At 41.7% G+C, this 22,080-nt stretch overlaps 1 protein-coding gene across 13 annotated transcripts in view; it reads left to right on the top strand.

The window, feature by feature from the left end:
* kmt2cb (lysine (K)-specific methyltransferase 2Cb) overlaps window positions 1-19,496 on the top strand; it is a 93,173-nt gene extending 73,677 nt beyond the window's left edge. For 11 of the 13 annotated variants that reach the window (XM_038303782.1, XM_038303786.1, XM_038303784.1 and 8 more), the window contains 24 exons: window positions 1,072-1,385; window positions 1,459-3,044; window positions 3,130-3,241; window positions 3,381-3,447; window positions 3,524-3,584; window positions 3,721-3,953; window positions 4,964-6,601; window positions 6,733-6,921; window positions 7,265-7,429; window positions 7,518-7,647; window positions 8,695-8,842; window positions 8,928-9,112; window positions 9,291-9,424; window positions 9,629-9,905; window positions 11,341-11,480; window positions 12,080-12,193; window positions 12,278-13,397; window positions 13,482-13,618; window positions 13,716-13,858; window positions 14,727-14,901; window positions 15,674-15,790; window positions 15,877-15,950; window positions 17,435-17,543; window positions 17,626-19,496. In XM_038303782.1, the coding sequence (XP_038159710.1) occupies window positions 1,072-1,385; window positions 1,459-3,044; window positions 3,130-3,241; window positions 3,381-3,447; window positions 3,524-3,584; window positions 3,721-3,953; window positions 4,964-6,601; window positions 6,733-6,921; window positions 7,265-7,429; window positions 7,518-7,647; window positions 8,695-8,842; window positions 8,928-9,112; window positions 9,291-9,424; window positions 9,629-9,905; window positions 11,341-11,480; window positions 12,080-12,193; window positions 12,278-13,397; window positions 13,482-13,618; window positions 13,716-13,858; window positions 14,727-14,901; window positions 15,674-15,790; window positions 15,877-15,950; window positions 17,435-17,543; window positions 17,626-17,718 (7,461 nt within the window). In that variant the 3' untranslated portion in view covers window positions 17,719-19,496. The remainder of the gene's footprint in view (window positions 1-1,071; window positions 1,386-1,458; window positions 3,045-3,129; window positions 3,242-3,380; window positions 3,448-3,523; window positions 3,585-3,720; window positions 3,954-4,963; window positions 6,602-6,732; window positions 6,922-7,264; window positions 7,430-7,517; window positions 7,648-8,694; window positions 8,843-8,927; window positions 9,113-9,290; window positions 9,425-9,628; window positions 9,906-11,340; window positions 11,481-12,079; window positions 12,194-12,277; window positions 13,398-13,481; window positions 13,619-13,715; window positions 13,859-14,726; window positions 14,902-15,673; window positions 15,791-15,876; window positions 15,951-17,434; window positions 17,544-17,625) is intronic. The other 2 variants (XM_038303780.1, XM_038303779.1) reach the window with 2 other exon arrangements.
* The last annotated feature ends 2,584 nt before the right edge of the window (window positions 19,497-22,080 follow it).

Below are 22,080 nucleotides of genomic sequence, written 5' to 3' on the forward strand. Positions count from 1 at the left end.
GTCCCTTTATTTCCTACTTAGAACATCTGCTCTTAGTGTTGTACAGTTGTCTTATTTACAATTATCAGGGTAAATAGGCTGACTCTTCATCTTTTTTGCTCGTTTTCATTTTGACCATGCAGCTCTTAAGGTTTCCTCATAAATAGCTATGTATGGAGATAATGAGTTAGTATAGAAATCTTAATTGCATCTTCTCAACGTATTAAACAATTTGTCATTTTAAAACATGTATTCAACATTTCCATTTGGTAATTTTTCTTTTAAAACTTTGTAAAGCATACGTGGTAATAAAATTGCAAAACATTTCACAAGTCAGAGCATGATTCAGTAGGACTCTTTCACACATGTTCATTCTTTCTTCCATAGAGAACCATAATAGATGCTATGCCTTATAACATTTCCTTGGCCTTCGGATAACAAAAAGGCCCATACCATCACTTAACTTCAACCATGCCTAACAGTGGGCATGAGGTCTTTTTTTTTATTTTTTTATTTTTATTTTTTATCATAAAATGTGTTAACTGCAAACCAAGCCAGAGTTTCTGTAGCTAAAAAAGCTCCATCTTGCTCTCTTTTTCTTCAAGTTAAATCCCAGTTTAGTTTTGTTTTTTTACTCTTGCTATAGTAGGACAAGAAATGCCTCCTTCTGGTGGCTCTTGCTAACGCCAGTTGTTTTGTAATAGTTGTTATGTAGAGGTAGTAACCTCAAGATGCTGTGCTTAGTGCAGTACTCTATATTGTAGCTCCAGGCTAGCTGTGACACTAGGACAAACCTCTACATCCTGTGCCACTGTCCCGAAAAAAAGTTTATTTTTATTTTTGATATGAACTTCTAGCTAGTAGAAAGTGAATAAAATAAGAATCTTTTATCTCGAAGCAATTGTTAGGCTTGCCACATTAGAATGGATTTTTTCTTGTCTGAATAAATGTTGAAGATGAAGACTTGGTTTGGATTCCAAGAATAAATAAGAATAATAATTATTATGATAATGATAATGTAATATAAGCATAAAAAAATCCTTTAAAAATTAGATATCCTAATAATCATATTTATTTTTATCAACTCTATAGCGACAACGAATCAGAGAGCTAATCCTCAAACAGCAGCAACAGAGGACTGCCAACAGACAGGAAAGGGGCCCTCAGGATCCTGCTGCCAACATAACCCCAGGAACACCACGACCCTGGCCCCACGAGGGTCCTGGTCAACAGGGTGAAATGTTCAACCGGCCGCCTCCACCATATCCTGGACAAGGACCCATGAGAGGGCCAATAAGGTTTCCTGGAAACTTTCCAGGGGATCAGAGAGTCTGCTTTCCTAATGATGGCCAAATCCAGCGGGCACCACATCCTGGAGATCCTAATTTTAGGCATCAGGGACCAAGGTTTGATTTACAGTTATCATTTTTAAAATGTGCCGAATGTGATGCAAAGCTTACAATGTCCTTTCTTCCACAGGTTTGGATTTCCACCTGGAGCTTTAGAACCTCATGGCCCTCAAGAGTTCTTCCTTAGAGGAGAGCACCCTATGCAGGACGTCCCTCCACAGATGAGGATGACCATGCCTGCTGAGATGGCAAAAGGCATGGGAGGAAACCCCATGGGAATGCCTCATCACTACCCACCACGCAGTGTGCCGATGCAGCAGCACAACATCATGGGTCAGCATTTCATCGAGCTACGGCACAGAGCTGCAGAAAACAGGCCACGCATGCCGTTTCCACCTGCTGCCATGCAAGGAGGCAACATGGATCCAAACCTGCATGGTCAGAGGCTCCCAAGCTTTCCTGGACCACATGACTCCAGGTTCGCTTTGAATCAGGGCCCTAAAATGGTGGACCCTCTTACTGGTCAGACTGGCCACTTACACCTGTCTGCCAGTTTGGACAATCTTCATCAGCAAACCCAGATGCCAGGAATGAGTCCCATCAAACAAGCTCCTCTAATGAGATCAATGAGCCAACCTGCTTCAAATGAGACCCAAAACATGACCTCATCCATCATCCTCTCTACGCCCCCTGCTGGGCAGTCGGAGGCTGGTTCTATGGCCAACAGTGAAGCAGTGGAGGAGAAACTCGATGCAGAAGACTCTGCTGTCAAAGATCTTGAGGATGTGGAGGTGAAGGATCTGGTTGATGCTGATTTGGAAAACCTAAACTTGGATCCAGAGGACAGCAAAGACCTGGATCTCGAGACGAACGACCTACACCTAGACGACTTTCTGACATCCGGTAAATTTGACATTATTGCGTACACAGACCCTGACCTGGATGATATCAAGAAAGACTTGTTCAATGAAGAGCTGGATCTCAGTGATCCCATGGAGGATAACCCCGAAGCAGCAGACATTCCTAAAAGTGCAAGCCCTGAAACCGAGCCCTCATCCAGCGCAGCATCTGCCCTGTCAAAGTCAGAGTCCACAGGGGAGCATTCCACATCTGAGCTTAAGCCGGAAGTCCCAGGGAGTCACAGCTCTGATTCTTTGGCACTAGATCAGGAAATTAAGACGGAGGTCAAAGACTGTCAGGGGCCACCTGAAGTGGGAGATCAACAACTAGCTGAAAACCCCTCAAACCAGCAGGGAATGCTGTCCGATTCCACTCCAGTCCTTTCTAGTCTACTCATTAAACAGCAGCCTGAGGAGCAGTCATTAAATCCTATCATGGAGTCCGTCAGTCAGGGAGGTAACCCTATGGCCCAGCAGAACCCGGACAGTGATAATCAGCATACCTCTGTACTTACAGTGAGTCAAACAATAGCTGACACAGGCGCTGCAGAGCAGCTGTCTGCTTCTGGCTTTGGAGCAGACCAACAGGTTGGACTTACTGCAGCTGTAGACCAGACTGGCCTGAGTCAAGCCCAGCAGACGGCGTTAAACCAGAATCTGGGTCAGCACAGCCAGCAACAGCGTCCTCTTCTGCTGGAGGAGCAGCCTCTCCTGCTGCAGGACCTCCTTGACCAGGAAAGGCAAGAGCAACAGCAGCAGCGTCAGATGCAAGCTATGATTCGCCAGCGTTCCAGTGACGCCTTCTTCCCTAACATTGGTAGGCTCCGCTGGCCGACCCGCTCTGAGATTCCATGTTGAGTAAAGTGATTTCTGTCTGACCGTGTTTTGTTTGTGTTTGACAGATTTTGATGCAATCACCGACCCCATTATGAAGGCCAAGATGGTTGCCTTAAAAGGTATCAATAAAGTCATGGTGCAGAACAACATGGGGATGGCTCCGATGGTGATGAACAGGTGAAGACTTTTTAGTGCCACACCGGAAATATTCATAGTTAAATAATTATTGGTGCTTTATACCAAATAACACTTCATTCTCCTGCACCATAAATATGAACATTAAGAAACTTTTTGTGGTAATCTTTCTGCTTCCCAGATTTCCACCAGGTCCCGCTCCACCTTGTCCTGAAAGCACACCAATCCCTCCACAAGTTGTTGGACCGGTAACTAACAGCTTTTTAATGAAACCGTCAAATGTTTTAGATTACTGTGTAATAATGTCTTTAATCTTTTTGTCAGGATGGAAAACTGACCCAAGTACAAAGACCAAATCCTCCCAACTTCGGACCAGGATTTGTCAGTAAGTTTTCCAAAACTTTTTTTTTCCTTTTCTGCAGGATCGTTTTTCTGAAGATCTGTTGTGACTGTAAATTAAAATAAATTTGTTTTTTATGCAGTAAAGTTTGCAAAGATAACAGCCATCTTTCTTCTCTCAGACAATCCTCAGAGGGCTCAGTATGAAGAGTGGCTACAGGAGACTCAGCAACTACTTCAAATGCAGCAGAAGTTTCTAGAAGAAAAGATCGGAGCTCAAAGGAAGTCTAAGAAAGCCCTGTCTGCCAAGCAAAGAACTGCTAAGAAAGCAGGCAGAGAGTTCCCAGAGGAGGACGCTGAGCAGCTCAAACATGTCACAGAGCAGCAGGGTGTAGTGCAGAAGCAACTGGAGCAGGTAAATGCTCGGCTTGTTGAGCTCCACTACTGAACTATGTGTTGACCTTTTGCATGCAGGCAGCACCAAACTATGAATATGATCTCTAAGCAAAGATTTAGCAGCTGAGAGGGGATTTCTTTTAAAGAAGCCATTCATCTGTAACATCTATATTCTTTCCTGTCAAACCTATAAAACATCCACACAGAATAATTTAAACCATACAGTATCTCTACTGTTATCTGGTGATTTAAAACATCCATATAAAGTAATGATTCCTATAATTATCTAACAGTAAAAAACAATTGCACTTACATATGCAACCCACAGGATTTCTGCATAGCCTGTAAATTATAAAAAATGCAGCATTTGATATAATCATGTTTAAGTTTCTGTGGTATAAAAAAAGTGCCCAACTTTCTTCTTTTGTTTCCTCTACTGGAAAAACTCCCGACTTCCATTTCTGACCATTCTTTTGTTTTTTTGGTTTTACATAAACTCATCTGTCCATCAGTCATGTATCAATTCCTCAATGCCTACTTCCAGTTAATCTATCAGACTTTTTATCAGCCTGTCTCTCTGTGCACGTTCTCAGGTTCAGTCTTTTCTGATATATTTATTGCTGATTTTGCCTAAACTTTCATATATTTTTCGTTCTGTTCATTCATTTATTAAGTCCAATTATCTATTAAGTCATCAGTCTTTCTTCTATCTATTTTTAAACTGTACCTCCTTTTCTATGTCTTCCTGTCCAAAATATACCTGTCTGTCAACCAAATATTTGTCCACCCTGTAGTTTGTGCAGGTTTATTCTGTTTATCAAGTCAAATAGTGAGATTTGTCTCACTTATTGTACTTAGATTCTTTAAAATTAACAATATTTGTTGTGTTAATAAATATATTTATACTTGAAACGGCCCCAAATTTACAGAAAACATATTTGATTTGGGGTTTAGTTATTTATAGATGGAAATGTGTAGCAGCCCTATATATTTGCTGGTATTGATGAGACCATTTTTATTTTTCATCAGATTCGCAAGCAGCAGAAGGAGCACGCTGAGCTCATCGAGGAGTACAGAGTGAAACAGCAGCAGAACAACCTGACACCGATCATGCCTGCTATTCACCCAGGAACAGGCAATCATGCAATGGTTCCTGGTGGGCAGCCTATGGTCCAGCCTCCCATGAACCCCGTGATGCAGATGCCTCTTCACCCTGGCCAACCAAACGCACCGCCACGAATGCCAAACCCTCCGCCTGGCTGGCATCCTGGTGCTCCTATGCCTATGGGTGGACCAGGGATGCCTCCCATGATGCCGCCTCAGGCTCCTGCTCCAGGTTCAGCTCAGCCCCTTCAAATGCCAGTGGGTAACATCCCTCAGCACCCACAGATGCCTGTTGAGCCCCAGGCCCCACCCACCCCGCCAGGCGCAGTTAAACCCATGCAGGCGAGCGGTGTGAAGTTTGATGACAACAACCCCTTTAGCGAAGGTTTCCAGGAGCGCGAGAGAAGGGAGAGGCTAAGGGAGCAGCAGGAGAGGCAGAGAGTGCAGCTCATGCAGGAAGTGGAGCGTCAAAGAGCTCTGAAGCATCGTATGGAAATGGAGCAGCAAGGGATGATGGCACCAGACGCACCTCTCACTCAGATGCCGTTTTTTAATTCGGAGCTACCGCAAGACTTCATGCAACCTCAGAGGGCCCCTCTGCAGCAACCACAACAACTTGGACCAATGTTCCCCCAGCACCAGGGCATGCAGCGTAGCATGGGCTCCCTGCCTGGAACCTTCATTCAGGCTGACAGAAGACCTATGATGGGCAATGGGATGATGCCCCCTGATATGGGGCCAGGTTTAGGGCCCGACGGTGTTGCTGTACAAGGACCTAACTTTCCACACGCTCAACCGAGGCCTCGGCAGTTTGGTGGACCAGGAATGATGCCTCAGATGCCCGGAGAGGGTCCTCCTTTTGGGGGCGATTCTGCCACTCCTCTGCCATCCAACTTCCCAGGCTCGGGCCAGTCGCTTATACAGCTGTATTCCAACATCATTCCCGATGAGAAAGGGAAAAAGAAAAGGAGCCGCAAAAAGAAGAAAGACGATGACGCTGATTCAGTCAAGACCCCATCAACTCCACACTCAGACCTCACAGCTCCTCTCACGCCTTGCGTCTCTGACACCTCCTCCACACCAACCAGAAACACACACCTCTTTGGAGAGCAGGACCTGTCCCGGTCTCCTTTACTGGGGTCATCGACACCAAGTCATTCAGAGCTTGAGAGGCAACTTTCTGGAGGACAGTGTGGACAACCCACTTCAGCATCAGACGCGTCAAGGACCCAGGCTCAGGAGCACGAGAGAATCCTCAGTAACATCAAGCTAGAGCAGACTGATGCCACCGAATGCCAAGGGCCGAACGAAGGGCCCATCAACTCAGACATGAACTCTGTGAAGGAAGAGAGAAACAAAGGGAACATGTCGCCTTTCCCTGCTGGACAAAGTCCAAACAAGGGAGAGGCTGGCAATGAACTGCTGAAACACCTGCTGAAGAACAAGAGCACTCCTCCACCTGGACTGTCCCAGCAGAGGGCAGACGACGGCCTTCGCTCTGAAGAGGAGGAACCCTCAGACTGCAAAACCCTGCTGAGGCAGAGCTCCATAGACAGCAACGGGGTTAGTGTTTGTGTTCGTAGATCAATGACGTGGTGGTAAACAGTCACTCCGAGGCAGTCAGGAATCCAAACATAACAGATCAGCTTTAGGTTTCACCAAAACATTTCATGCAACCTTTTCTCTACCTTCAGGCTTTCTCTGATGGAACCTCTGAGTTCCCCAGCTCTCTGCTCCCAGAGCAAGACAAGAAGAAAGGGAGGAACAAGAGGCCTCCGAAGGGAGGGGAGAAGCCTGCTTCCCGCTACAAAAAGAGGAAGAAAGAAGATGACAGGCAGCTGATACATTCAGGTCCTGACACCGTTATGACTCAAATCAAACAAGTAAGATTATTTTCTCTCTTCGTTTCACTTTGTTCTCAAACAGCTAAAATATCTATAGAAGAATTGATGCACCTCTTGGGTGTAGATGTTAAAATTACATCTTAATAAATCAGAAAATGCTCAAAAAGTTGATTTGTCTCTGCGATTGAATTTCATATCTAAGTTTAAGTAATTAATTAGCCAAAGTAACGAATTTGGATGATTATGGTGTACAGCCATGACGCCCTGAAATTAAATTTGATAATTTAATTTATTCATTCTTAAAAAAACAAAAAAAAACAAGCCTTCTGATTCCCATTCCTATCATCAGCCTCCCAATTGTTGTTGCTCTATCTTCACACAGCAGCTTTCCTTGCTGCCCCTCATGGAGCCATTGATTGGAGTGAACTTTGCCCACTTTGCTCCGTACGGCAGCGGGCAGCTCAATGGAGAAAACCTTTTATCCGGTACTTTCGGCAGTGCCTCACTGGATGGAGTCTCTGATTATTACTCCCAGTTGGCTTATAAGGTGAGAATTTTTTTTTCAATATCAGAGTTTGTGTTTAGTTCTCAATATTAAAATGTTTGCTTACTTATCATTGGTTCTGACTCTGCAGCAGAATAACCTGAGCAATCCACCAACACCACCAGCGTCTCTCCCTCCAACCCCACCACCTGTGAATCGACAGAAAATGATCAACGGCTTTGCTACTACTGAAGAGCTGGCTACTAAAGCTGCTGCCATGGGTGAGCGTTTAGCAGTCATGTCTTCGACATTTACCTGCGATCTTCAATGTATTTATTTACTGAAGCAGTGCAAGATTTTGAAGAAGAAGAAAAAGTATAAAGCTGTTGTGAAAATCTGTTGAAAAAGTTGAGCAGTTTTTATTTGTATGTTTCTACTAACTAAGAGAAACTTGTTCTTCTAGTTTGTGAAACAGTTGATAAACCTTTCTGTGGCTGTATGTTTAGAGCTATTATCTTGCTGAGGGTAAACCATAGCTCAGTCTCTGGTAGCCTTTGATAGCTTTTCATCCAGAAGCGTCTCTTATTTCTCCTTATTAACTCTGGCCAGCTTGCTTTTACCTGCTGAAGGCAAAGCTCATCAAAGCCTGATTCTCTGAGAGTTATGCTTCATGTTTATGTGCTCTGTTTGTTTTGCTTAACTCCTGCTATCTTCCATTTTGACCTTAAAAAAAATCATGCTTGCTTGGTTTTCCTACCATAGCTTGTAGCAAACTGAAGAACAGCATTTCCATTTGCTTTCCTTTTTCAGTCGCCTCCTTTTTTAATTCTTCAATAAAGACCAGTTTCTCCAATCTGAACTGCTGCTCTTTACAGTTTCTACAGTTACCACATCTTGGCTACTTCTGCTAGCTTAGGTAAACAATGTTTTCCTGGTGATTTGGTAGATGTGGAATTTATACTGAGGTTAAGTTGAACCCAGTTAGACTCTTATCTGCTAATAGAGGGACCAAAATAAATCAAGGAAACTGGGCTGCATACATGCACACATTTTTGTAGATTTTTATTCTCAAAAAAATATTTTAGAAACCTGTTATGGTTCTTCTACTTTCAAGTTATGTACTTCTGTGTTTTATCATGAAAATATGTATACTATATACTGAAGTTCATTTCAAAATACAGAAGAATTCAATTAGAAGCCTTGGGAAATAACGTACAAATCATCAAATGTTTTTATTTCTTCCAAAAATGATCCAGAAGATTTAGTAAACTATTTCAACAATGTGTATGCTGTTGTTACCTAATGGAAGTTATTTTTCCGTAAATTAGTCTCCAAAGGTCTGGTGCCGAAGCCGCTGCATGTCCCATTCAGAGCTGAGGAGGATCTGTTAGCCCGCGCCATCGCTCAGGGACCAAAAACTGTAGATGTTCCAGCTTCTCTTCCTACTCCGCCTCATAACAACCAGGAGGAGCTCAGGTAATGGATTAAAAAGTCATTTATATGTGGATTATTTATTCCAGCTGTGTGGTTTTTGACTGTTGTACTTTATTTTATATAACAGTAACAGAGGACAGGAGCCTTGCAAGGACAGGGATTCACCGGATAGCTTTGTCCCCTCCTCTTCTCCTGAGAGCGTAGTTGGCATGGAGATCAGCCGTTACCCAGACCTGTCTCTGGTGAAGGAAGAGCCGCCTTCTCCATGCTTGTCTCCTGTTCTCCCCATGCTCCCTGCCCCTGATGGGAAAGGTAAACACCCACACCCTCCTCCATAATTCAATCAGTCACACAGAATTCATTAGAATTCCACAGGTAGTTTTATCACTGAGGGTTTAAGGCCAAATGTTGCACTTTGTTCCTTATCTGAACGCAGCAATGTTTTATTCATTCATGTTCTTCTCTGGTGTTGTTTTCTTAAACCCCTCAGGGTCAGAGGTCAAACTGCAGGACATCAAGACTGAACCTTCGATGTTCTTCGGCTCCCCCTTTGGCCCCATGTCTAATGACTCCAAACAAGGGCTGGTTTCTGTTGCTATCACACTGAGACCAGCTGCAGCGGAGGTAAACTGACTGGATGGCTGCTGCCAGAAATGCAGTTTTCCCCTTCTTTTGCATCATCACTTCAAATCTGCAGTAGTCATAATCTGCTAGCAGGATGACTACAAACCAAACGCTCATAATTGGGCTTCAGAGACGATAGAGTTCAATGGGCAATCTTCTGGTTGACCGTTTGTAATAAAGATTGTATGTGCCTCTCTCTCGTAGAACATCACAGGCGTAGTAGCTGCCATTTCAGAGCTCCTTTGTGTGAAGATCCCCAGCAGCTATGAGGTCAGCAGCACGCCTGACAGGCCTCCTATGTCTATGGGTCAGAGGATGGGTCCCCATGGTATGGAGCAGCGGCCTCCCATGTTCTTCCACGGACAGGGAGACCACGCAGTGCTCCACGGTCGGCCTGGACAGATGATGCGGCCCGTTGGTCCACAGGGAATGATGCAGCAGCAGCAGGCACATCCTTTCCATTTCCATCCTAATAGCCCAGGTAAGGGAGGTAAACAGATTAAACAGGGGTTTTACTGAGGGATCATCTTAAACATCTACATCAGTTTATAACTGTATAACTTCTCTTCCAGCTTACTACTGTTGTTGCAATAGAAGGTCCTTTGATGACTGATGAAGGAGAATTGGCCGCTCCTCTTATTAGAAATGTTTGAACTCATGCTGTTTTTGCAGCAGGCATGATTGTTAAGCATATTTAATATACATTCAAAAGTTTCAATTGGAAAGTCTTAATGTCCTCCTTTCATCAATAATCAGCTCGTTAATGGTAAATGCACTGAAGTTATTTAGCTCTATTCCATGCTGACATACTGGTCATACTGACCAAAGTCTTAACACAGCAGCCACAATCAGCCAATCACACATTCGCACACTGATACTCAAATCAGTGGGAAACTTTGGGCTAAGTGCGTTGCTTAAAGGTCCACCAACACGTGAACAGGTGAAGAACCCTAAACCTTTTAATAGTTAGATGACTGCTCTACCCACTGAGTCACAGTCACTAATAGGATCTGTATGTCTGCTTTACGGTTACATGGAACGTAATTCAGTCCACCGTGGGTCATCTTGACGCTTTTAAAACTTTCATCCTCAGACTGTGGCAGGATAGGTCAGTTTTCAGCTCCTCTGACCATGCAGACAGCGTTCTGGTTGTCATAAAGGCAGCTGTAAATGTCAGTCTAGTCATAAGATGTTGATCTGTATGTCATGGCCGCGGTCGACCATAACTCTGCTGTTCCAGCGTCCTCCAGTCTAACAGTTAATTGAGGACTGTGGGTTCTGGGGCGCCTATAAGTTGTAAGTGGCTCCCTTTCATTCTACAAGATGCTGTATGAATCTTTCCATATTTCTGAGTGCAGCTCTATCAATATATGCATAAAAAAAGTTTTAAATTTTTCTGTATGACTAAAACAGCTCAACTGGTCCATTTCTTTCGTCACATTTCTAAACTAACCAGTCTTCTTTCGTCTGATAATAACAATTTGACTAAGAGGATTTACACAACAATCACACAAATCATCCGCCTGCTATTTTTATTGGATATAGAAGGTTATCATTAGGCTCATGAATAGGTTCCAACCTTAATGAGTAATAATGTGTTTATTGTACATAAAAGCTGGGCCACTACCAGAAAACCAGCTGGTTTAAACGGGCCAAGATGGAACCAGAAGCTTTCTTCAGGCTGCAGAGGTTTGGTTCCTCTGCTGACTTCTGAATAATATCTGAAGTTTAACTCTGTGAGATTAAACATTATTTACACAAAATTCAAACTTGATAATCTGGATCTAGCTTGTAAAAATAACGGATGCTGTTGATGACCCTCATGCCAATAATCCTATGTATCGTTACAGAACAATTCAATGAATATTGTTATTAATGTCAAAGTACATTTTAAAAATGGACATTTGTTGCCTCAGGTGCTGCTGTAGCTCGAGGACCTGACCATAAGATCCCTGCCAGCCCTGGATGTAAACCCCACTGGTGCTGCCACTGTAAAGTGGTGGTTTTGGGAAATGGAGTCCAGAAATCCATCAAAGATCTCCCTGCTCACGTGAAGGTACCGAACACACAGAGCAGAAGATGTTTGCTCTCATCTTGCATTAACAAAAAAAAGCCTGGTTTGTCAAGAACAAACCATCGTCCTTGTTCTGTGTTTTGGTGTTTTTCTAACTTTTGATGCCGCTTTTATTTAAGAAGTGATGTTTGAAAACCTTCACAGGATTTTCGTCCTTCCCCTTTTGCTGATAAGTTGAAAACATGTCTCCCTTTCTTTTGAAATCAGCAACGCTCGGCGGGCTGGTAATTCATGCTGCTGGAAACCAGACACTTAATTGAGATCTCAGCTCAGAAAAAATGCGTAATATCAGGCTGCTTCATATTGATTTAGAAATGTTTTCTAGTGTTGAATGGAGATGGTTCAAGGGCAGGTTTATTGACCATTGAATATAAATTATTAGCTGCTTTCATAGTGAAGGCCAGCATCACTGCAGTAATACTGAACATACCTTATATCATAAATCCTCCCCTCTGCAGTTAAATCAGTCTCAGGTCTTCTGACAGGGTAAGGCAAGCCATTTCAGGTCTGCATTTCATTAGTTTTTAGGTGGTATATGCTGAATTTAACCAGTTAAATTTCTTATTGTTTCTTATCATTAGGAATATGAGAGCCGTTTGAGATCAGATGAAAACCTAGTCTTCTGCAGTCAGGGCTGTTTTCTTCTCTACTGTTCCTCATCATCACATCAGTCCCGATCAACCACAGAAACAAAGGTGGGTACAGATCTAACCTGTAAATTATAAACACACTCAGTTCAGATGGGAAAATGTTAACCATATTTGGTCTGATGTTTTTAGGAGTCCATGTCGCTTCTCCCCGCTTCTGAGCAAAGTGAGAGTTTCTGCAAAACTCAGCATCAGTACAGTAACAACATGTCCTCCCTGGACGTTCACTGCCTCGCCCAGCTGCAGCCCAAACAGTCCCCCCCTTCCACTCCTCCCATCCCCTTCCCTACAGCCGGAGAAACACCCAAAGCTGAGTCCAAATCCGATGCCCTCAAAGTGACGGTGAAGCTCAAAGCCCGGCCGAGGTCGCATGACGGCTGGCACCAGGGGAAGAGACAGAAGGGACTCCGCTGGAGAAAGTGGACTGTTCAGGTGGTTATGCCTTCGAGAATGAATTCGCAGCTGCCAGAGGAAGATAAGATCGATGAGCTTCTAAAGAAACTAGGAGCATCGCTGCGCCCTCCGTCTTCTCTCAAAGATAAGAGGCGGTGCTGTTTCTGCCACCAGTTTGGTGATGGGATCACCGATGGCCCGGCCAGGCTGCTAAATCTAGACCTTGATGTGTGGGTTCACCTAAACTGTGCGCTGTGGTCAACCGAGGTGTATGAGACGCAAGCTGGTGCCCTCATCAACGTGGAGTTGGCGCTGCGTCGTGGTCAGAGCATCCGCTGCGCCTACTGCCAGCAGACCGGCGCCACCAGCGGCTGCCACCGCCTGCGCTGTACTAACGTCTACCATTTTACCTGCGCTCTGCAGGCTCAGTGCACTTTCTTCAAAGACAAGACTATGCTCTGTCACGCCCACAGGCCCCGGGGAACAGCAGGGCAGGCCTTGGAGCACGAGCTGCGCTGCTTCGCTGTGTTCCGACGTGTCTATGTTCAACGAGACGAAGTGCGACAGATTGCCACTGCCGTTCAACAGCCCGAGTTGGGCTACACGTTCAGAGTGGGAAGCCTGGTGCTGCACGCAATAGGACAGCTCACCCCGTTACAGATGTCCGCCTTCCACTCATCTACCACCATCTTTCCCGTGGGCTACGAGGCCTGTCGTATCTACTGGAGCATGCGCCATGGCAACCGCCGTTGCCGCTATGTCTGTTCAGTTGAAGACAATGACGGGCTTCCAGAGTTCATGATCAGAGTCGTTGAGCAAGGCTACCAAGACTTGATCCTGACCGACACCTCTCCTAAAGGTAAAGGGAGGATAATTCTGCTTGTCTTGCGGGGAGTTGGTTTCTTTGCTTAGCAGCTTGTGTTTATTTGCCTTTTTAAAATAGGAGTTTGGGATAAAGTGCTTGGTCCAGTTGCTGAGAAACGTGCAGAGACGGGCACTCTGAGGCTCTTTCCCGTTTATCTGAAAGGAGAAGATCTGTTTGGACTCACAGTCCCAGCAGTCACCAGAATCACTGAATCGGTTTGTTGCTCTAGTTTGATTCCTGTTGTTTTAAAATATCCGTTTGCCGACGAGTGTCTAAATTTCATTTTTATTTTTTTATTTTTTTTTGCTGCAGCTCCCAGGGGTGGAGGCCTGCAGCAGCTACTCCTTCCGCTATGGCCGCAACCCTCTGGTGGAATTACCTCTCATGTTCAATCCAGCTGGGTGTGCACGCGCAGAGCCGAGAACAAGCTCCTCCCACACAACGCTGGTCATAAGGTAGCCGAGTGAAGTTAGCTTTTAGGTCTGTTGTCTAAGACTGGGAGAATTATACATTTTGTTAAACATAAAATTGAGTCTGTAAGAATGTGAGACTTGCACTACTATTTAGAGTAGTGCATATAAGATGAGGCCAAAGGTGCAGAATCGGATACATTACTTTTGCCATTGTCTTTTTGCACATCTCTGATGTTCCTGCTCTTTTCAAATATCCATTACTGTAAAAATGTCCATAGCTGTCTGTATATTGGTTGTTTTATTCTCCAGGTGCACAGTTTCAAGTGTTAAAACATTTTACAGTACAGTATTTTATTGTTTATCTTTTAACTCTTCACTATTATGTTATTCTTATAAATTTTTATAAGGTTCACATTTGTGTGACAATTTTTTCTAGAATGTTTTTGCTGCTGTAAACACTTGAATTTCCCCACTGTGGGGCAATAAAAGATTATTCTATTCTATTCTATTCTATTCAGTGCTAACAATGAACAGAAATCTGCTCAAAGGATGTATTTTACTTTTAGAGCAGAAATTGTGTTTATTGGCCTCCGACTGCAGAAAGGAAGAAATAGCAAACTCATTTTTTTCATCATTGTGATTAAATGCGTCAAAATATTTGGATGAAATCTTAAATCTATTTCTTATTCCTATTAGCTGCTGTGGTAATGGTGATGTATCTGCTACCATCTAGCAGAAGCTCAAAAAAACAATATTAGCCATTGGTTGAAAAAAAAAAAAGTTTGCCAAAGTAATTGAATGTCTAGTAAGCATGAAAGAAATATCTATGAACAGAAGAAACGTTTACAGGATGCTGTCAACAAGGCAGAATCTGATTTGTCCTTTTTTGTCATTTTGCTTTAAAATGTAGGCCTCAACCACAGGTTGTGTCGAGCAGCAGTGCCAGGTCAAATCAGAACGTGGCCCAAGGAGAAGGTGGTGTCCCTCATAGCAAGACTCCAGTAGTGCACCCGAGGTCCTCCCAGTACCGCTGGATGAAGAGCGAGTGGAGGAGTAATGTCTATCTGGCTCGCTCCCGCATCCAGGTGAGTAAACCTCCCTTCATTCAAGCTGCTGATTTACTGGATTTCTAAAGATCAAAAAAAAAAAAAGCTGATTTAACTGCAAATGCAACATAACCAAGCAGTCAGCGCCTTTGACCAATTGCTGGACCTGTAACCATCATCACTATTGATTCACTTATGAAAATATACACTGTTTAAAATGTAAATAACAAATGAAAGCATATACAAATGAATTCTGGTGTATGAATAATATTTTTTTTACTCGTCTAGATTTAGAGCCTTCAGATGTTCCATAATATGGTTTAAGCAATCCCAATAGGTTAATCTTGTTTTACAATAATTTACTCCTAAAATATATCTTTTTTATTTATTAAATACTCAACCTGTCAACCTTGGTTTTTACATTAGGTCTGTTCTTTCATTGATAAGGAGATTAAAATAAAGCCCTTAGATTATTTACTACTAGCTTATAAGAAGGTGTGGATTTAACAAGGTTGGGGATTTCAGTAGTTGGTTAAAACCAATGAAAAATGAACATTATGTTTAAATCTGAATAAAGCGATGGAAATATTATTAGTTGATCTTTGATTTCTCCAGTTTCTTGTTCTATGTGTTAGCATGCTGGTATAACAGGGCTTTCTGCAGTTGCCAGTCCACATTATTGTATCAAACTTACTGTAGATGTAAAGATATAAGTTTGTGACATTAACAAATTTGAATGAATGCATGCATAACCCCAGTTTTATTGTTGTTGATTCTCATTGGAATCCATTAAATGATGCTTTCTGCACAGGGCCTTGGGCTGTTTGCTGCTAGAGACATCGAAAAACAAACCATGGTGATTGAGTACAATGGAACTGTCCTCCGAAATGAGGTTGCCATCAGGAAGACCAAGGTTTACAGATCTCAGGTAAGAAATAAAACAAAGACACAATAAAGCAGCTTTTGTCTTAATTTTCAATTGAAAGTAAGATTTTCCTTTATATTGCCTCACAGAACCGAGCGGTGTTCATGTTCCGCATCGACAGCGAACATGTCGTGGATGCCACTCAAAGTGGCGGGCTGGCAAGGTCTGGAATTCATCCAATTATGTCTATTATTTTCACGCCTGTGTTTTTGTTCATTTTGTTTTTAGTTCGACATTTCTACTTGTTTTTTTTCTGAATTAGGAAAAAAAAAAAGAGACCATTATTGTTAATTAAATGGATAAGCTATAGCATTGGTACACTCAAACAACAGGAAGCTTTATCAGTAAACAAGGGTTTATTGGTTTGTTCTGGTAAGCTGGTTTGTTTCAGGTCCCAAACTGTAAATGTTATACATTTAATCTGGATGGAGGGATCTGAACTCTGTTTCCGTGCAACAGCTGAGAAAGGCTCCCATCAGGCTGGTAGAACACAGGCTGCAATCTGAGCATCTCGTTCTGCTCAGGAATGTTGGGTTGAATAAAACGTTCTGGGAAAAATTATCATCCGAATGTTCGTAAAACAGTTGTTAAAATGATCGTAGCTTCAGCTTCGGCCCTTGATGTCACGTCTCTGCTTCCGCATCTGAATCAGATTTCTGGATGACCTCAGCCTGCAGTCTGGATGTCTAACTGATTATTTGACTCAGGTGTGTTAAATCAGAGATGCTTGTAACCGGCCCCAAATGACCGTATTTAAGGAAGCCGTTTCTAGATCATTCTACGTTTGCTTCTCACACTCTTAAGCCCCGTTTACACTAACCTCTGAGTTCTGACTGAACTTGGATCCGTTCCGGTCTTGGTTCCTTACAACCATTTACACATCACTCTAGCACGGTTCCTCGCCTCCTAGTGACGACCTGCGGTACTACTGCTCTCTAGACGGAAACAAGCAAATCAACACGGCGGCGCCCGTAACATTCAGGAAGTTTGATTATTTTGTGATATTTTGTTGTTTGCGGAGCATCAGCTGAAGAAGGCAACCTTTGGTAAATTTAATTGACAGACTGGGATTTTGGGAAGTGGATACGAAAAATTGATAGTCTAATCAGGGCTTACAGACACAGAAAACAACGACCAAATGTTGAGGTTCCTCACACTGCAAAGCAGAATCATCACTGGAAATCATGTGGCAATGTAGGGAAGCTTGTAGTTTTATGAATCTCTGAATTTTCATGATTATGGAGATGAGGCGGTCTCCTCCTTGGCTCTTTGTTATCTTAGAACCATGCCAGATCTGAACCGCGCTGAGCCGTACTGATGATCGAGTACCAGTTTAGTCTGGTTGGGTTGTGTCTGGCACGGTCCGAACAGTTTTTTGTGCCATTTACACTCATCAGTTTTCTCTGTTATCGTGCTCAGACCGATCTCAGCAGGGTTTCAAAAGGGTAGTGTAAATGGGGTATTAGTGACTCGTCTTACTACATCTGGTTGTGGGTATATGTGATTGGAGTGGTGCAATCCTCTACATACCAACATAAACCAATGTTTCCACAGCTCAACACTGAAAACAGGTTTCAGAACTGCTCTTTAAAAAAAAGGTTAGCATAAGGAAGAAAAAACCTCACAATTTTCTGTTTTCTGCTTCAGATACATCAATCATTCCTGTGCCCCCAACTGTGTGGCGGAGGTGGTCACCTTTGAAAGAGGCTACAAAATCATCATCAGCTGCATTCGAAGGGTCGAAAAAGGAGAGGAGGTGGGTGTGTCAACAGACTCTAAATAAACGTTCATAATTGGCAGAGTTTAAACAGATCATATGTTCCACCTTTATTTTTCAGCTGTGTTTTGACTATCAGTTCGACGCCATTGAAGGCCAGCACAAGATTGCTTGCCATTGCCGAGCTCCTGAGTGCAGGAAGTGGATAAACTGAGCTAAACATCTAAACCATTCCTCACTTGGGCGAGTGGGGGGGGGGGCATAACTCCACCCCTCCACACTGAAGGCGTTTTAACAAAAGAGAAGGGTTAAAGGTTAGTTCATCAGGATCATGGGGTGGAAAAGAAAAAAATCCAACACGGTAGCAGGATGTGACTCGTGCCATATGTAGAAGAGGCTTTAGTGGAAACGCAGAGCCTCCATCTGTTTGTATGTATCTGCTAGTTTATCTGTGGTGTACATGGGGGGGTGCAGAATCCACCAGCGAATGAGAAAGCACTGTGCAGGGTGCGGCCTTACTGCTAACTAAGGGCAGGCCCTTTTGTTATATAATAATGTATGCCGTTAGACTAAATGTAGACATCACTGAATGAGGAATGTACAGCAATGAATACCGTGAAGGGAATATTAACTTGCACTAAAAAAAAAAAAAAAAGGAGGAAAAAAAAACGAAACAAAAAAAGAAAAGAAACAAAAACATACACACAGAAAAACGTTTAAATACTTGATTCCATGAGTCAGCTGTATCATAGGTCTCCGTCATGTGATTTGTGTGGATTTTGAGAGTTTTTTTTTTTTTGTATTTATTACTGAGTGAGTGAATTTTATTCTCCAAAATGACGAGATTGAGGTAAAGAAGGCTATTGTTTCTGAAGATTGAAGAAGACATGCTGTTACTTTTGTACAAATGTATATAAAGAAAACTATAGGAATAACCGACCAAATACTACCTTAACCTTCTTGATGTTTGGGTGTTTTTAAAACTGTTTTTGTTTTTATTTGTCATTGAAATTTATTTAAGATGGACGTTATTTCAGTTTGAGAGTATATATTATGATTATTCTGTACAGAATTTGTAAAATAACCACAATAATTCACAAAGTATTTTTGTTGTATTAAAAGTAAGGTATTGTAGCGTAGTGATTTTTTTTTTTTTTTGTGACTTACACATACTTTGACCACTCGAAAGAAATATTTTTGTTGACAAACGAGTTATTGGTTACAGAATTTATAAAAACAAGAGACTTCAGAGAGTAAGATCATTGTGATCTGTCTGCTGTTAATCAGGTCCGATTTTAAAGAACTGTGAATTAGGAGTTAATCCCCACCCACCCATCCCCAGCAAAAAAGAAAAAAAAAAACAAAAAAAACAAAACAGCTTTTTAACTTTTTATCATGAATAAAAGCAGCAAAGTGTTTTTACTTTACATTTTGGGGGGAAAAGGTGCAAACATCTAATCTTATAATGTAGATGAACCAGTGTGTGACAGAGAGAATTGTATGCGGAACAGAAGGTTGTTCTACCTTCTCCTGGGACAGAAACAGCGTTCTGCTTAATCAGAAATATTTCTTATATACTGACACTTCACAAGTCACAGGCTTAGAAACAGACGAGTTTTTGCGTGCACAATTTCAAGTCGACTGTAAAATTTTGCAGACAGTCTTAGAACTTGTAATGTATATGGCATGTATTTTTTTAACTTTCTGAAAACTCAATTGTATATATTTTCTCAATGAATGGTTGTAACAAAATTGTTTCTTGGATATTTTTCTTCTCTTGTATGATACGACATCCTGCCAGTGTGTTTGTGCTACATTTTCTTGGTCGTGTAAAGTAGTTGAGAATTTCTTCATTTTGTTTTTTTGTTTTTTTTCCTTCTTTTATTGTCGTTTATTTTTGAAAATGCCTTTTGAAGTGTACAGAGTATGAGGTTTGGATTTTGTGGAATTGAATTTAGAAACATTTACAAAAATAAACTATTTTACATGTTATGGGTTGTGTATCTTGTTTCACAAGTGGTTGATTTTTCAGGATAAATTGAATGAATATTTTTCCTTCCCCATTAGAATAAAAATAATGTAATTACTAAAAAAAAAAGGCTCATGAACAAGGTTTTGAAAAATCTTTACCTGCAAGTCAATATTCATTAAAATAAGTCACATTGGCTCACACCACCCACTGGAACACAAACTTTCAGACATCAGAATCTTACAACAAGGAAACACAAAGAACAGAAACACATTAAAGATGCTCTCCAAACCTGTCCCCAAACTGGGCATTTGTCATATCAGCAAGGAAATTCAAAAGACACGCAGCAGAACTTAACGGCACGAAGATTAAACGTAAAAACAATGCCATCCCATATGTGGCTGGATTCTCTAAAAAATTGGGAGTATTTCCTCCAAACACAAAATCCCAATACATTTCAAACCAAACAACACCCTTAGACAGAGACTAGTGCATCCTAAAGACAAAACCCCCAGACCAAATATCAGCAGAGTGGTGTATGCAGTTCCATGCAATGAGGCACTGAGGACCAGAATGTTCACATTTTAGATAAAGAAGTCAGGTGGTTTGAAAGGTTTGTGAAGGAAGCCATTTATTTTAAGAAAGAAAAACCAACCTTAAACAGAGGCACTGGACTCAGTTTCAGCTCTCAAAAACCTACAACCCAGCGATACAGTGGATTCCTTCTCAATACCACCTTAACCCCCATCGTTATGCAGGGGAAGAAAATATCTCACCAGGTCAGCCAGACCAACAATGACCTTTAATGAGGAATGGGCCAATACTGAGTATAGCAGGCCAATAACTACCTCAACAACTCCCATTATTAAGGAGTGAAGCGGATTTTCCAGTTTCAATGTTCATTTTTTCGGAGCCATTTCAAGGCTTTTGTTGGGCTACTCTATCAAAGCCTGGAACTCAACTGTAATCCAGACATTTTGAATTGAGAAAGCTTCCTGGATGGGAAGTGAAACGTCTTCAAACTTGTAAAACAAAGTCTGGTGGTTTGTTTTTTAACTTTAAGTTTTTGGAATGACAATTACCTGGAGGACTGAGAATCCCCACCAGCATATTAAAATAAGTGTTTTTTTTCTTTGTTGTTTTTTCTTCAATTGCGCAGGTAAGAGAGAAAAAAAACTACTAAATTCTCTTATTTCAAGTGCATAATATCTGATTTTCTTAAAGGTAAAAATACCCCTTCTATATACGGGATATAGAGGTCAAACTGCACACAGATGGGGTTTGTTCTTCATTAACTGGGTGACGGCTGAAGGATCTTATTTAGAGCTGTAATTCTGAAGGGGTTGAGATGCAGGGAACACTCTTTTTTATTTATAAAAATGAATTTACAACCTTGAGTCTTATTCCTTTCCACCCAACAATTTTGCAATAATTACTTTCCATATCATATATCCAGTTAGATTACAGTCGTCATTTTTTTTATAAAAAAGTGAAAAGTTTAATCATTGCTGGACTGTTTTTTTTTTTTTTTTCTAATTCAGACATAAAAACAAGTTGAAATGTCGAACTAAAAGCTGGACTGTGAACCAAATAAAATCTAGAAGTCTGCTTGCCTTAAATGATATCTGCAGAGATCTTTTTTCTTATGTCCAGATATCTTTTTAAGAATACTGCAATTATATATTTGGTTTAAAAGGAAAACCATCATAAGCAAGAAATTACTCAAATCACTCAGTGACAAAGTCATTGGCTCAAAAGCATTTATTTAACAGGAATTTATATCTATTTAATCATCCAGTGACAAATAAATCATCTTTGCAGGCTCCTAAGTTTGATCAAAGTTAAAGTGAAGTGTTAATCCTATTATTTAGGGGAAACCTGGCTTCACAGGTAGACGGAGCCAAGCAGCGGTGACGGTTGAGTGACAAACCAGGAGAGTTTACAGCTAGAAACTGTATTTACAAAATCCTGTCAGATGAGAAGAATAAGAAGGTTTGATATATCAAATAAATGTGAAGCCTTTGTACGGCCAATAACAGGATGGCTAAACTGAACTCATCTGGAATGAAAGATTAATGAGCTAAGCTGTAAGGTGAGTATAAACCTGACTTAGATGCACTAGTTCTGCCACTAGGAATGGGTCAGATTCCAGCAAACTATTGTGAGAAACTTAACATGTTGAAATACTTAGAAAGTGTATGTTACCATCAGAATAAAAGGAACAAACAGTTTCTGGCCTTTAGCAAATAGAGGAAATGTTGGTAATCCTAAGTGACTTAAATAATAAATGGGGGAAATCTGATTTAAAGTGTGACATCTTAAGTTTTAAAAACTGACCTCATACAATATATGCTGCAGAAATATGAACAAGAGGAAAAACCAGGCCTGCAGGAGTTAAAGACATCAAGGATGGCAACGTCATGACGTCCTCTCAGGAGGAAATTTATTATCTGTGTGTCCTCCAATAGCTTATCGCAGTGGAAGGACAGAGGCACAAAGAAATTTAGAAATCTATTACAGTTCTCCCAGAAAGACAGAGAAATAAGGACAAAAACATCTCTGACTCAACTAAAAGAGTCCAGAGGTGTAAAATCACTTTAGTCTGCT

This window comes from Cyprinodon tularosa, unplaced genomic scaffold (assembly GCF_016077235.1).
Source record: "Cyprinodon tularosa strain WSP-4 unplaced genomic scaffold, ASM1607723v1 ctg52, whole genome shotgun sequence".
Lineage (NCBI taxonomy): Eukaryota > Metazoa > Chordata > Actinopteri > Cyprinodontiformes > Cyprinodontidae > Cyprinodon > Cyprinodon tularosa.